This window comes from Callospermophilus lateralis, chromosome 1 (assembly GCF_048772815.1).
Source record: "Callospermophilus lateralis isolate mCalLat2 chromosome 1, mCalLat2.hap1, whole genome shotgun sequence".
NCBI classification, from domain to species: domain Eukaryota; kingdom Metazoa; phylum Chordata; class Mammalia; order Rodentia; family Sciuridae; genus Callospermophilus; species Callospermophilus lateralis.
Window position 1 is genome coordinate 99269957 of NC_135305.1, and position 13205 is coordinate 99283161.

The 13205-nt window shown below is 55.1% G+C and overlaps 1 protein-coding gene across 8 annotated transcripts in view; it reads right to left on the reverse strand.

The window, feature by feature from the left end:
* The window catches only part of Camk2b (calcium/calmodulin dependent protein kinase II beta), a 95602-nt gene that overhangs the window by 20206 nt on the left and 62191 nt on the right, over positions 1-13205 (reverse strand). For all 8 annotated transcript variants that reach the window (XM_076836588.2, XM_076836550.2, XM_076836578.2 and 5 more), the window contains exons 4-11: positions 10998-11052; positions 8494-8559; positions 5107-5179; positions 1997-2099; positions 1839-1922; positions 1231-1325; positions 976-1098; positions 542-625 (exon numbers count right to left, since the gene is read on the reverse strand). In XM_076836588.2, coding sequence (XP_076692703.1) covers positions 542-625; positions 976-1098; positions 1231-1325; positions 1839-1922; positions 1997-2099; positions 5107-5179; positions 8494-8559; positions 10998-11052 — 683 coding nt within the window. The remainder of the gene's footprint in view (positions 1-541; positions 626-975; positions 1099-1230; positions 1326-1838; positions 1923-1996; positions 2100-5106; positions 5180-8493; positions 8560-10997; positions 11053-13205) is intronic.

Here is a 13205-nt window from a genome sequence, read left to right on the forward strand (position 1 = left end):
AGAATTATAGTTAAACGACATTCCCCAGGTCCAGGCCTGGCCTTGCCCTCAGCACTGAGGACCTGGGGAGATGGCTGGCCTGACCAGACAAATCATCATCAGGATCTTCTGGTCACCTTCCAGGGACCACCTTCCACTCCCACGGCCCACCTTCCACTCCCACGGCCCTGTCCACCAAGACCAACATTCAGATCTGGTCTCCTTACCAAACCTGCTCGGGACCAAGGCATGTTCTTCCCAGGTGAGGAACCTGCAGAAGGTCCTCAGGACACCCCTCCAGGACTGCTCAAGGCAGCAGGGTCGACTAGAAGGGGCCAGCTCTGTGACTGGGGCCAAGCCCATACTCATAGCCCCAGGGGGCTTTGGGCTGTTCCCAGGGCCCAGATTCATTTGGTCTGGGACTTGCCAACAAGCACAGTCTTGGGGGCAGCTGTGACCCTGCTTCATCCTTTGGCTGGATCTGCCGATATCACCCCCAGCAAGGGCCCGTGGGAACACAGGGACGTGTGATGGTTCTGTGGGCTAAATGGTAGTGCCTCACCTTGAGCTTTCTCCTGGCATTGAACTTCTTCAAACACTCCACGGTCTCCTGTCTGTGCATCATGGAGGCCACTGTGGAACGTTGCTGCAGGGAGAGGGGTGATCACAGAGTGGCAAGAAGCACTGGAGGCATCGGCCTTGTCCCAGTGGGGCAGACCCCAGAGTGTCAGGGGAAAGGCCCAGGGCAGCAGGGCTTATGGCATCCCAGGGCTCCTAGGTGCTGAGAGGTACCAGCCACCACTGCATCAAGAGAACAACTGTCCCCACCTGCTGTATCCGCCCACCTGTGACTTCAAGCCTTGCCTCTCATAGACAGTACCATGAGGAACACCCAGGGAATTGTCAGCACAGGGACAGAACCCCAGTGCCCTCCTGGGGCCCTTGAGACCTCCCCCAGGAGATCCATTCCACAAGCGGGCACCAAGGACGACTTACGCAGACCCATGGATGCTTCAGGGCTTCATGGGCTGTGATGCGCTTGGCAGGGTTAATTGTCAACATCTGGTTGATGAGGTTTTTGGCTTCAGGAGTGACAGTGTCCCACTCGGGGGATGGGAACTGCAGAAGCAAAGAAATAATGCACAGGCCAAGGCTGAAACCCCTTCCCTCCATGCAGGGACAGAGTTGAGGAGGGCTAAATAGAGGGTGTGGCCACAGGAGGCTCCACCCCCACCCATGGTGCACACTCACGTCATAGGCCCCAGCCTTGATCTGCTGGTACAGCTTATGCTGGTCCTCATCCCAGAAAGGCGGGTAGCCCACCAGCAGGATATACAGGATCACTCCTATGGATGGGGACATGAGCAGCACAGCCCTGGGAGGGCACTGGGGTCCTCAGCATTCTTTTATCCCACCCCAACAGGCACCAGGCACGTGGGAAGAGTGGCGTATATAAATCCTATTCCCAGCCCTATGCCCACCATACTTCACCATGGAGCCCAGGCTAGCCCCCTCTACTTCAACACCACCTGCAAGAGGAAACACCTGCCCTAGGAGCAGCCCCACCAGGTGGTCTGAGTGTCCCTGAGCCCTTCACTCAGGCTGTCCACTTGGCTCTGGGCCCAGACCTTTGCTGAGTGCAGGTGGACACAGGTGACGGGCCCTGGGTCATGTTAGTAATTCTAGTCTGTGGATCAGACCCCTGCCAAGGCAGCCCAAAGGCAGGTATGACACATGAACCTGGTCCAGGGCAAGCAAGTCAGCCATCTGCAGGTTCCAGAATAGACATGGCGACTTAGAAATGCCCTGGAGCACCCCAACACACCCTCTGACCCACCCACCCCACACACGGGTCTCACCACACGCCCAGATGTCCACAGGCTTGCCATATGCCTCCTTCCGAAGGACCTCAGGGGACAGGTAGCCCGGTGTGCCAGCAAAACCTATTGAAGCGGAAGGGGCCATGAGGAGCTGTGAGGAGCCTCCAACACCTCCTGCCCTCCCCCTGTGCACTCACCAAACCATGCCTGCTGGTCCCCCTGCACCTCGATGGCCAGGCCGAAGTCCGCCAACTTCACTGCAGCCCCCTTGCACTTGCTGGCCAGGAGCAGGTTCTCAGGCTATAGAGAGGTGGCCACGAAGTCACCATATTTAACCCGAAGGAGTCACAGGAGGGGTACGGGACAAAAGAGAGATGACAGCAGCTTGCAGGAGAGGGGTGCAGGTCTGACCCTCCCACACATGGAATTCCCAGGGCACGGCTGAGTTCCGGTCCTGTACCCTCTAATCTGACTACCTGAGGACAAAGACAGCAGCCCCAGCCTGTCAGAGGAAAGTTAGCCCTCAGGCAGAGTGTAGCTCCCCTGCACCCCAGAGCAGGAGTCTGAGGGGGCCTCTCAGACCAAAATCTCCAACCCATCCTCACAAGCAACTGTGATGGTCCCCACAGCTCTGGGGCAGGTCACACAGGAGCTTTGGAGGCTCCCATGGCCCGGGACTCCCAGTGGAAGAGAGGTTTCAACTGGACCTCCCTCCCTTCCCCATTTTTGACCCAGTGTATAAGTTGGCAGGTGGCGGCAGGGCGCAGGGGGAGGTGTCCTGTAAGGCTCAGGAGGTTCTTCCTACTTGGACAGTGGCCCCCAAATGGCATGAAGAAACACTCAAGAGCCAAAGTGCCCAGGACAGCAGAGGACATCCACCTGCTAGGCATAGCCTGATCACCAATTCCCACTTGGTTCTGGTCAGCAGGGCAGAAAGGAGGCCCCTGCCCTAACACCTTCCCGTCCACTCCCACAGGTGGGAAAAGGCTCTTTGGACCCCCCTCAGGGAGCAGCACCTTTGCTCACACTGAACAGACATCTGTTCCTTGTCTTGAAGAAGCAGCCAAGGAGGCTGCTCTCATTCTGTGGACACCTGGTACCAAAGGCCTGAGGGGTCCCTGGACTACAACATTCCCTGACCTTCCTGTCCAGCTTCCAATTCCAGCAGGGTTCTGGCTATTGGTGGTGCTCAAAGCCTGTCCATTCGGATCCTTGACCACTGGGGCCTGCTGGGTCCTCAGGTCCCCTGGCAGCCCTGCAGTCTCCCTCCATCCTGAAACTGCGCAGCCTGCATAGGTTACACTGCTGCTAATGATCCACCCAAAAGACAACACACTGCCTCGCGGCCTACTTTTAACACTGGCTGTCAACCCCAGAGATTTTCATATGTGAAAAAGTGGCCTTTGCAATCAATGAAATGTACCAGTCCTGTGTGAAAATATTTGTGCTCCAGACCAGAGCTTCCTGAGGTTTCAACTATGGGCTGCAGCCAGGGATGAGGCCTCATGCCCTCTTGGGGGGACTCTGTCCCCCGGTGGAACTCCATATCTCTCTGGTAACAGGAGGGAGTACACAGGGCCCTACCCACTGGTTGCCTACCAGACACCGCTGCCCATCTTGATTTTGCCAACCTAAGCAGGGCAGGGGCCCCAAACCATACTTCCACATGGAGAATCTGAAAGAAGAGGGGGCAGGGATGGCCCAGCTGGGCTGCACAGCATTCCTCCACCTCTGGACTCCACTCTGGTTTCTTCACAGCTCAAGATGGCACCGACAGCCTTCTGCTCTCTGTCACCACCAACTCTCATGGGATGGGAGCAAACCCACCATGGTGCCATTGGGGCCATCTCAGTCTAGACAGTAGGATTTCTCCATGAGGAAGAAGGGTTGTTCTGCCACCACAACAAGAGGGGGAGGCCACAGCAAGAGTTCTATTTGTTTTCCAAATTAAGAGGTGAGGAGCACCCACCTGCACTTCTATGCCTTGACCTCAAAGTTAACCAGATAAATCACGGGGCCTGGGAACAAAGCGTTACCTCCTCTGGGTGCTGGCACTAACACATGGCCTTCCTAGGGGAGAATCTGGGCCCCATCCTCCTAGGGACCCTGAGTGAGGGTAGTTCAGTTAAGACCGTGGAGAAGCCAAGACATGTGAAGGGACAAGGAGGGAATCCCAGGTCTGGTCTTCCTGTGACACCCTCCTCAGAGCAACTGTGAAGACCAGCCTCCCATAGCCACCGTCTAAGGAAGGTATGACCTCTCATTCAGTCTATTCAGCCTAGGGAAGATGTGACCCCTACTCAGCACCAACAGCCATGGGAAGGCTGGTTTTAAATACACCAGGGCCAGGCTCAGGGGTCCATACTACCTTCAGAAAGTAACAATGGGTTGAACCAAGATTTGGAAAAGGAGGGAAGGAAAAAGAGGGAGGAGGGAGAAGAAGTGCCGGTGGCTTCTGGGATGCCACAGCCACCCCATGTCCTGGGGGTGAGAAACCTTCTTTTGAACAGAGCCTGAAGCCCACAGCTCAGCTCTGGGCAGCAGAGAGTTGGAGTGAGAGCTGAGAGGAACTGGCAGGGCCAGGTGAGACTGGCTTTCACCACCCTGCCCCCAGCAGCATCAGCCTTCTGTCCCCTGTGTCCCCACCTGCCAAAGCTGCATCTTGGTGGAAAACCAGAAAGTGTATACATTTATTGCTAGGCGTATTTCTAAAGGCTGCCCCTTCCATCCCTGAAGGCATCGAGCCAGATGTGTGCAGGCACATCTCACACGTGTACACACATGCACACAGCACATACGGTGTACATTCACACACATGCATATACGTGACCACTTGTGCACACACATAATCACGTGAATACACTCACACATGCACACACATACACTCGTGCATTTATATGCATACACACACTCTTTGCACACACATAAACATGTGTGAAGGTGTGTACACATGCCTCCATGTACACATACAATACACACATCCAAGTGGACACATGTACATACACACCAATAAACATGCACAGCCCTCAATGCACGCACACACAAGCACACTCTCACCTGTGTGCCCACAAACATGCACACACCTATATGTACATACATATCACATACTTCTACACACAGGCATGTGCACACACCTCCATGAACAAGTACACATACACACACTCCTCCACACAAATACACGGTATGCAGACATGCCTGCCCACACCCCGCATCCCCCTCACTCCACACTGCCCAGCCCCTCATACCTTTTACACAGCATACAGGTGTGGATCATACACACCTGACACAGAGTGAGACAGGAACTCACCTTGAGGTCTCTGTGGACAACCCCCATTTGGTGACAATGGAGAACGGCCTCCAGGATCTGCTGGATGCAGTGACTGTGGCAAAGAGCAGGTGGGTCAGTGCAAGTGGCCCTGGGGATAGGCTGGGCAGGGCAGCAGGGAGAGGAGGCACAGGGAGAATGGCAGTGCTGGGTGGTACTGGAGTGCAGCTCCCAGCCTGCGGGGAGTGAGGCAGATGTAGGAAACCAAGTGGAGAGGAGATGCTAGCCAGAAGGGGCCTCTGGGGTTCCTTCCCCACTACCAGGGTCAGATACCCTGGCCCTCACCCTGCCTTCCTCTTTGGGCCCAGGTCTGCCTAGGAGGCAGGGCCAGGTGCACAGAAATGACTTTTAGGGCAAACGTTCCGTTCCAATATACTTTCCCAAAGTTTGTGTTGACCAAGCTGTCCCTAAGCCTGAACCTAGGCAAATAGTAGCCTGAGGCAGAAACACCAAGAGCCAACCAGGAGGCTGATTCCCAGCAGTGCCTTCTCCTCCTCCTCAGTACAGAACACAGGCTCAGGAAAGAAAAAGAGGGAGGCTGAGGTTGCTGAGAGGCTGCCCTATAGGCACAGGAGTTGGTCAGACCAGCAGGGCAAGCCCAGGAGGAAAGTCTCCAGGGAGCTCCCTTGTACCCTCTCTCTCCCTGATAACTCAGTCTCCAAAATAAACTGCCAGGGACCTTGCACCCCTCCCCATAGACTCAGGCTGCCCAACCCTCCTCAGTCGGGCCACTGAGCATACTCCACTGGAGCCTCCAACCTCAAAGAGGCAGTTTGTGAGAGGAAACGAGGGGTGTGTGGTGGAAGAGTCCCACCTCTTCTGGGCCAGGTCTGGGGGCCTCCAAACACCCAGTATCCTTGACTAGGGGTCCCCTGGGGAGAGGTGGGGACCTCTACCATCAGAGCAGGCAGGGTGGGGCCTGGCGAGGGTCACAGGGCTCTTCTTTCCCCAATTCTGCAGTGTGAAGAAGGTTCCTGGGACCAGAACAGTTCAAGCACCCAGAAAGTTCCAGCCTCTCCCCTCCTAAAACCTATCTGAGGCCACTTGTCCTGAACAGTTCTCCTGGCCTGCAGCAAGAAGGCTACGATTCAGGCAGCAGACTTTCTGCCTCAGGGCAGGTCCTCCAGGGTCACCAGGGGGCGCTGTGTGTCTGTGAGAGAGACTAAGTGTAGAGGTCCAGGGAGCAGAGGCTGAGGGCCCCAGTGCAACCGGCAGAGTGGCTAGTGCTCTGGAAGGACGGGTCACCTGGTGTGGTGAGGGCAGCACACAGTGTGCCCTCTACCCCCTGGCCTCCACTCTGGTGGGTAGGTCATTTGGAAGGGGGTTGGCACCGTGAAGCCCTCTTCAGCTCTCCAGGCTAGAGGATGACAGGTCCCACAGGGACAACCACTGTATACAGGGAGCAGAAGGGTCTGTAGGGGTGGAGGGGGGCCGGGGCTGGAAGACGATGATACAGGGGAAGGAGCGTCAGAGAGGGTGGGGCACAGGGTGAGGGCAGGTGAAGACGATGTGAGAGGTGAGCTAGGCTATGGGTGGCACCATTAGTGAGAGGGTGCCGGGGGGTGGGCATGAGGACACCAGACCCTGGGGCAGTGGCCATGGCATGATCAGTCCAGGTACTGCGCAGTAGGGCCTCAGAGTCCGTTATGTATATGGAAGGCTCCATATGGCCAGATGATGCCCGCTACCTTGCCTGGTATCTATGGGTCCCTCAGAGCATGTGGCCCACCCAGGGCCCCTCTTGCCCCAGCAGGCATTTGGAGCGTCAGTGGGGACACTTGGGTCCGTTTACCAGCATGCAGCCCAGTTCTGAGACATTTTCCACTCGGCATGACAGAGCAGCCGGAGGGGATTTCGTTCCACTTTCTGCTTCTAAGTAGAATATAAAGAAAAACCTCATCTCTCTCCACTCTGAGGGACAGGCCACTTCCAGGCTGTTTTATAAAATATAAAGTCCTTCCTGAAGAAGCCTTAGAAAGAAGCTAGTGAGCTTAACCTCTCAGGATCTGCAGGCAACAGGAAGGGTCACAGGCCTGCCTGTCCCAACTTGTCCTTTCCCTGATCTGGCCTACGGCCTTTGCTTGCCTGGCTCTGTGGGGAGGCCTGAATGGCCAAGACAAGCCGGAATGCTCACACCTTCCCAAAGGGACTTGTTGCGAAGGGGAAGGCTGCCTGCTGGTATAGACACAAGCCACAGAAAGCTACTTTAAAAAATATTCCTTTTTTTCTTCATTAGAAATGCAATACATTTTCAATAAAGAAGAGTTTTAAAATAGACAAGAAAAAAATTTTAATCATCCATAACCCCACCACCTGGAGAGAACCACTGTAGCCTTTTTTCTTATAAAATGCATATCTCTGTGGCAAAGCAGGGTGGAAGGAAGAACCTGGAAGGCAGGAAGTGACCACCCTCAGCTCTCCCTGACTTGAGATACACTCTCAAGGACCAGTGTATCACTTGACCTGGGCCAAAGCACCCACAAATGGCTGACCCTTCCTGGGACAGGAGTCATCATCTCTCCAGCTGACATTATGCATCCCTCAATCTGGTCCCCAGCAGCCATGCCACAATTGGCCATCTCTGGGATTATTGTCTAGCTTCATGGCTCTAGTGAGGGCTGACTCCAAGGGAAGGGCTATCTAGGGTCCACAAGGAAGCCCAGTGTATAGAATCCACGCTCCTCTATCCCACCCCCACACCAGGAGCCCAAGGGCCCAGGGGTAAGCCCTTGAATGGCACACGGGGTACAGAAGTTTTGAGTGTGCTCTGGCCTCCTCCCACTGTCCTGGGTGTGGTAGGCAACAGTGCAGGGACCCAAGAGGAACAGATAGCGGTAGCTGTCGCAGCAGCTGTACCAGGATAGGCTGTTGACTTTCCTTGGTTTTATGCACAAGCTGGTTGGGGCCAGAGATGGCACTGTGAGGACACTATGGAAGGGGATTCCTGGCCTGTCTTCTGGGGAAGAGCATTTGGAAACTGCTTATCTCTGTGAGGAAGGTTAGGCAAGAGATCACTGCCATGGCCCTCCACACCCAAAGGGCAGGAAGGTGCCTATGACCACCCTCTAGCTGCTGCTCCTCCTCCACCGGCCACCCTAAGAAAAGCACCCCTCACAGTGCATCAGGACCAAGACATTCCCACAGGCAGCACCTCTGTGCTGGTCAAAGACACAAGATGGCCCCCTCCTTCCTTGGTCAGAAAGCTCCCAGTAGGGCCAGTGGGCCAAGTGACACTTCCACTCAGCTGCCTTCTGCTGGGAATATGGAAGGGACAATGATGCATGGAATGAACAGGGGTTACAGGAGAGGCAGGAGTGGGGCTGAGTGAGGGATGGGCAAGGGGGAAGATGGTTGAGGCTTGGCACCCACCTGGCATCAGCCTCACTGTAGTACTCTCTTGCCACAATGTCTTCAAAGAGCTCCCCACCAGTGACCCTGTGGGAAAAGCACGTGGAGGTCAGATTCTGGAAATACCGTTGCTTTTATCACTTTTTTTTTTTTTTGCTTTCATCACTTTCTCTGCTACCATCACCACCATCACCACTGCCACCACGACCTCACCACCACCTCCACCATCTCCATCACCACCATCTCCATCAATACCACCACCACTGTCACAATCTCTTTCACCACCAACATTCACCACCACCATCGCCGTACTAGCACCTTCGTCACCTAGATCTGACAGCTTACCAATCGCTTACTCACTCATACATGATGACACTTGACCTTCTGTCTTCACAACCATTCCAAGCCATTGGCACCATTATATTCCATTAATGGACAAGAAAACCGAGTTCTAGAGATCTAAGTGATTTCCCCAGAGTGGGCAGCACAGAGGTCTGAGTCCAGGCAAAGAACAAAAGCAAAAGGCTACCAGGTCTAGGTCCAGGGTCACAGCTTACAGTAGCCTCCTGAGAGGTACCTCACCTGGGGCCAGACCAGACCTTCTGGGGTGCCCTGTGTGTTTAGCCAACTGCAGTTCAGACTAATGGGCACCTGGGACTTCCTGGCTAGGGCCATCGTCTGGTCCAGAGCCTCAGGGCAGGGATTTTGTCCCCACCATGTTTGTTGATGGGGGCATATGGGCACAGTGCTGGCCCAAGAAGGGGATACATCTGGGAGTTTCTGCATCTGAATCACCTCTCCACAGGCCATGGGGGCATACATCTAAGGAAAGTCATGGCCCACATGGGAGCCTCCTTCCTCCAGGTGTGCAGGTGTGTGCAAGTCCTTCCATTCCCAGGCCTACTCCCTGAGTCCTGTGACATTTCTAAGCATGGGGAGTGTGAACACCCGTCAATGTCCCCAAATCCACAGAGCCCCTCAACTGCTAAGGGACCTCTGGGCCTCTGAAAGTGAGGCCAGCCCATTCCAGAATCTGCTGCCCCGTCAGACACAAAGGTTTGGGAGGAGATGTGCAGGACCCCGGGACTCACTACCCTCAGAGGCTTTCCCTACACCTCCTGGTGAGTGCTGAATCAGCTCTGAGCAAAGCCAGCCCCGAGAGACAAGTCATACACACATACACACACACACACACACACACACACACACACACACACACACACTGTTCTCTTTCCTTCTTAGTTCCTGGAACACATGCAGCCATCTGTTGCCACCAGGAGCCCTGGACAGGGCCACCCTCAGTCCAGGGGCTTCTCCGTATCCTGGGAAAAGAATCTGGTGGAGGGGGCTCTGGTGGACACAAGGGCAATGGTGAATCTGTCCCCTAAGGAGGGCACAACCTCAGCCAGACAGCAGTGGCTGTGCTTGGGCCAGCCTTAGTCGCCTAGCTGACAATTTGAGGCCTTATGGGACACATGGGACATCCAAGAACCTCCTGAAGGGATAGCCTTGCCTCTCTTGACCAGAGGACTCCATGTGAATGTAGTCCTCTCAGGTCTGCACACCCCACAGCCTGGGCATCTGTCACTTGAGGAAGGAAGAACTGAGAGGGCGGTCCATACAAAAATGCCTCCTGTCACCACTGAGCCTGCTGCTCAAGAGCTGCTGCGGGAGGGCATGGGGTAACCATGGCAATGGCACCACAGCCAGGCTTCCCTGGCTGTGTGCCTTCCTGGAGGCCACAGAGGTAGGCCAAGACCCGTGGGCCCCCACCCAGCGCAGGGTCCCACAACAGCCCTGATTCACGGACAGCTAAATATAGTGCTGCTTAGCGGGAGCTGTCAAGAGTGAGGGAGATGAGATCACCGCTTCTAAATCTGGCAGGAAGTGAGAGGCGGCACTGGCCCCAGACGCCTTCCTCGCTCAGTTACTGCATGTGCATGCTTGTGCGCACACACACTCGTGCAAACACACACGCAAGGCATATATGCATGTACCCCCACAAACCATAGCCACACATGTTCATACAAGGCACACACACACGCATATATACCGCACACATACACTCACACACGCTCAGATACCCACACGTGCACACACATTCACACATAAGCACAAGTGCACACATGTACATGCTTTTACCCACACTCAAAATACACATGCTCACGCCAGGCAATGGTGCCACCACAGTCCAGCTTGACAAGGGCACACAGGGAAGGGAAGTGACTGAACCGCTGGCTGCACTCTGCAGTCCTCCCTTCCCTTCCCTACCCCTCTGGCCTGTGGGGAGGAGGGGTCACAGGTCAGTCCCAACCCCAAGGGACTCAATAAAACCAGAGCAAAACCAAGGAGGACAGTTGAGGGAGGCCAGGAAGATGTGGCTGGGAGCAAGGTGACCCACAGCAGAGGTGTGCTCAGGTGGTGGCCAGAGTAGGGACAGGACTGCTCCCTGGCCTGGGGAGGTTTCGGACCCCTCCCTAGCCCTGCACCAGGAGTGGGAGAGGGTTCTCAGCGCTGGCACTTACAGATCGAAGACCAGGTAGTGGAAACCCTCCTCGGAGATGCTGTCATGGAGACGCACTGCAGGGACAGAGAAGCCATGAGGAACTGGTGGTAGCTAGGACACACCCACCTTCACACTGTCCAGCCATATGCCGCTGTGCAAGCCCTCAGGGAGGGACCCATAGCCAAGGACCCCAGGGCTGCCCACAGGATGACCTGTGGGAAGGGCCAGATGGGTGACCAGGAGGCAGGGAGCGGGTACTTTGGGCCCTGCAGGCCACCAGCCCCTGGGTGAGCATCAGGGGCCTCTGGGCAGCGCCCTGACCTTCCTCCACTCCCAGCTGCCTGCCTGATCTGTTTCCTTCTGCCAGAGGGAGATCGAGGAGGGCAGTAGTAGGGATTTGCCCAGCTGAGCTCCTGGACAGGAGTCCCTGAAAGGTGTCACATGGGGGAGGATTCAGGATGAAACACACCCATTGTTCACCCTGGGCCTTCCCAGAGCTACCCTCTGTCCTCAACAGGCAGGGACCTGGTCCAGAGGAAAACCTGTCCCAATGTGTCATCACCCAAAGGCTCGAACCCTGAGCTCAGGTTCCAGCAAGGTGGGCCCCTCCTCAAGCCTGTCTCCACGCTGCCTGCGAAGGTCTGTTTGCTTCCTGCCCCTCACTCTAGACCCTGCCTGGTGCAGGGCAGAACTGACAAGGACACACAGGATGCATGACAAGTGGACAAAGGAGCCGGGGAACAGCAGTGCGATCTCAGCACCAAAGTGTGCTCCACCAAGGCCTGCTTTTTCTCATCTGGAGATAGGCCCTGCTCCAAGCAGTGAGTATTTGCTCAGAATGACTCACTTTGGGCCCTGCTCTCCCACGTGCAGATTCTGCCCTTTGCTAGAACAACGACGACAGGCATTGAGCTCTCACCGTGTGCCAGGACTGCTATGAGCACTCTATGGATTAACTCAATTAACCTTCCAGCTACTCCTAGAGGCTACAGATGAGGAAGCTGAAGCACAGAGAGGCTGAGTAATCAGCTGAAAGTCACTCAGCCCAAAAAAGGCAAAATGGGGCTGTGAACTGAGGGGTTGGTCTGGCTCCAGGCCTTACACTGTGCCAGTCTTGGACCCTCTCTTTTGGGTCCAGACAAAAAGATCTCTGAGTTAATGGCTGTCTCCCATCATCCAGACACAGGAGCTGGAGGGTGAAAATTGGTTACCTTCTCCCACGTCCCATAGGCAGCCGGGCCTTAGGCATAAACAGCCCACACAGCCCCAGCCCCTTCCTGGTACCCTCCTGCACTGTCCTAGTTTCTAATTAGCATCAGGGCCCTCCCTCCTGGCTCTGGTCCTTCCGGGTGCCAGCCTAATAGCATCCTCATGCCCAGAAACTCTAATCTGGCCTCTGGGGCCCAGGCTTGCCCAGACCTCTGGGCTCCAATGACCCCACACCAATGGCCTTTCTCAGCACCTACACCTCAGGCACAAAGCCCTCCAGCCTATGAGAGCAGGCTGGGCTCCAGGTCCCAGGAAATGCAGGACCACCCTCTCCTGCCATGTACTGGCTGTATGGCCTTGTACAGGTCACTTAGCCACGTAAGCCTATCTGCTCCTCTATGAAATGGACGAAATTAGCAACTGTGGATCATTGCAAAGATGAATTAGGTAACCTGCAGGAAGCTCCCACGACATGGTGAGTACCTAAGGACAATTGTCATTGTCACTGTTGTTAGCTGTTTGTGAGGCTCAGTACCAGGATCTGGGGCTGCTTGGGGACCTGGGCTTCTTTTCTGAGCCCAGAGAAAAAAGGTCTAAGCCAAAAGGGCAGCAGCTGGAAGGGGTCTTCTGGTACAGTGCTCCAGGGGAGGAATGGAGGCCCAGGGCCACTGTCCCCTGGGTTCAGCAGGCACAGCTTGCTGGTGGGGGCTGGCACCGGACTCCTGGTATAATATGGGGTAAGGTCAGGGGCCCAGGGGACATCAGGCTTGGGTGGGTCCTACTTTCTGCCAGGAAGTGGGTCCCTCAATCAGATGGAGCCACTGGGGATACTTGTAGGAAATCAAGGTAGTGTGAACATAAAAAAAAAATTTTTTTTTAATGTTTTAAAAATAGGTGCTTATTTTAATGGTTTAGAAGAAAATCTAACTAGCACATCAGACCCGTGAATTCACAGACAGGGCTAAGCAAAAAAGTGAATTGTCACAAAATCTATTTAAATAAAAACAATAAGCAAATA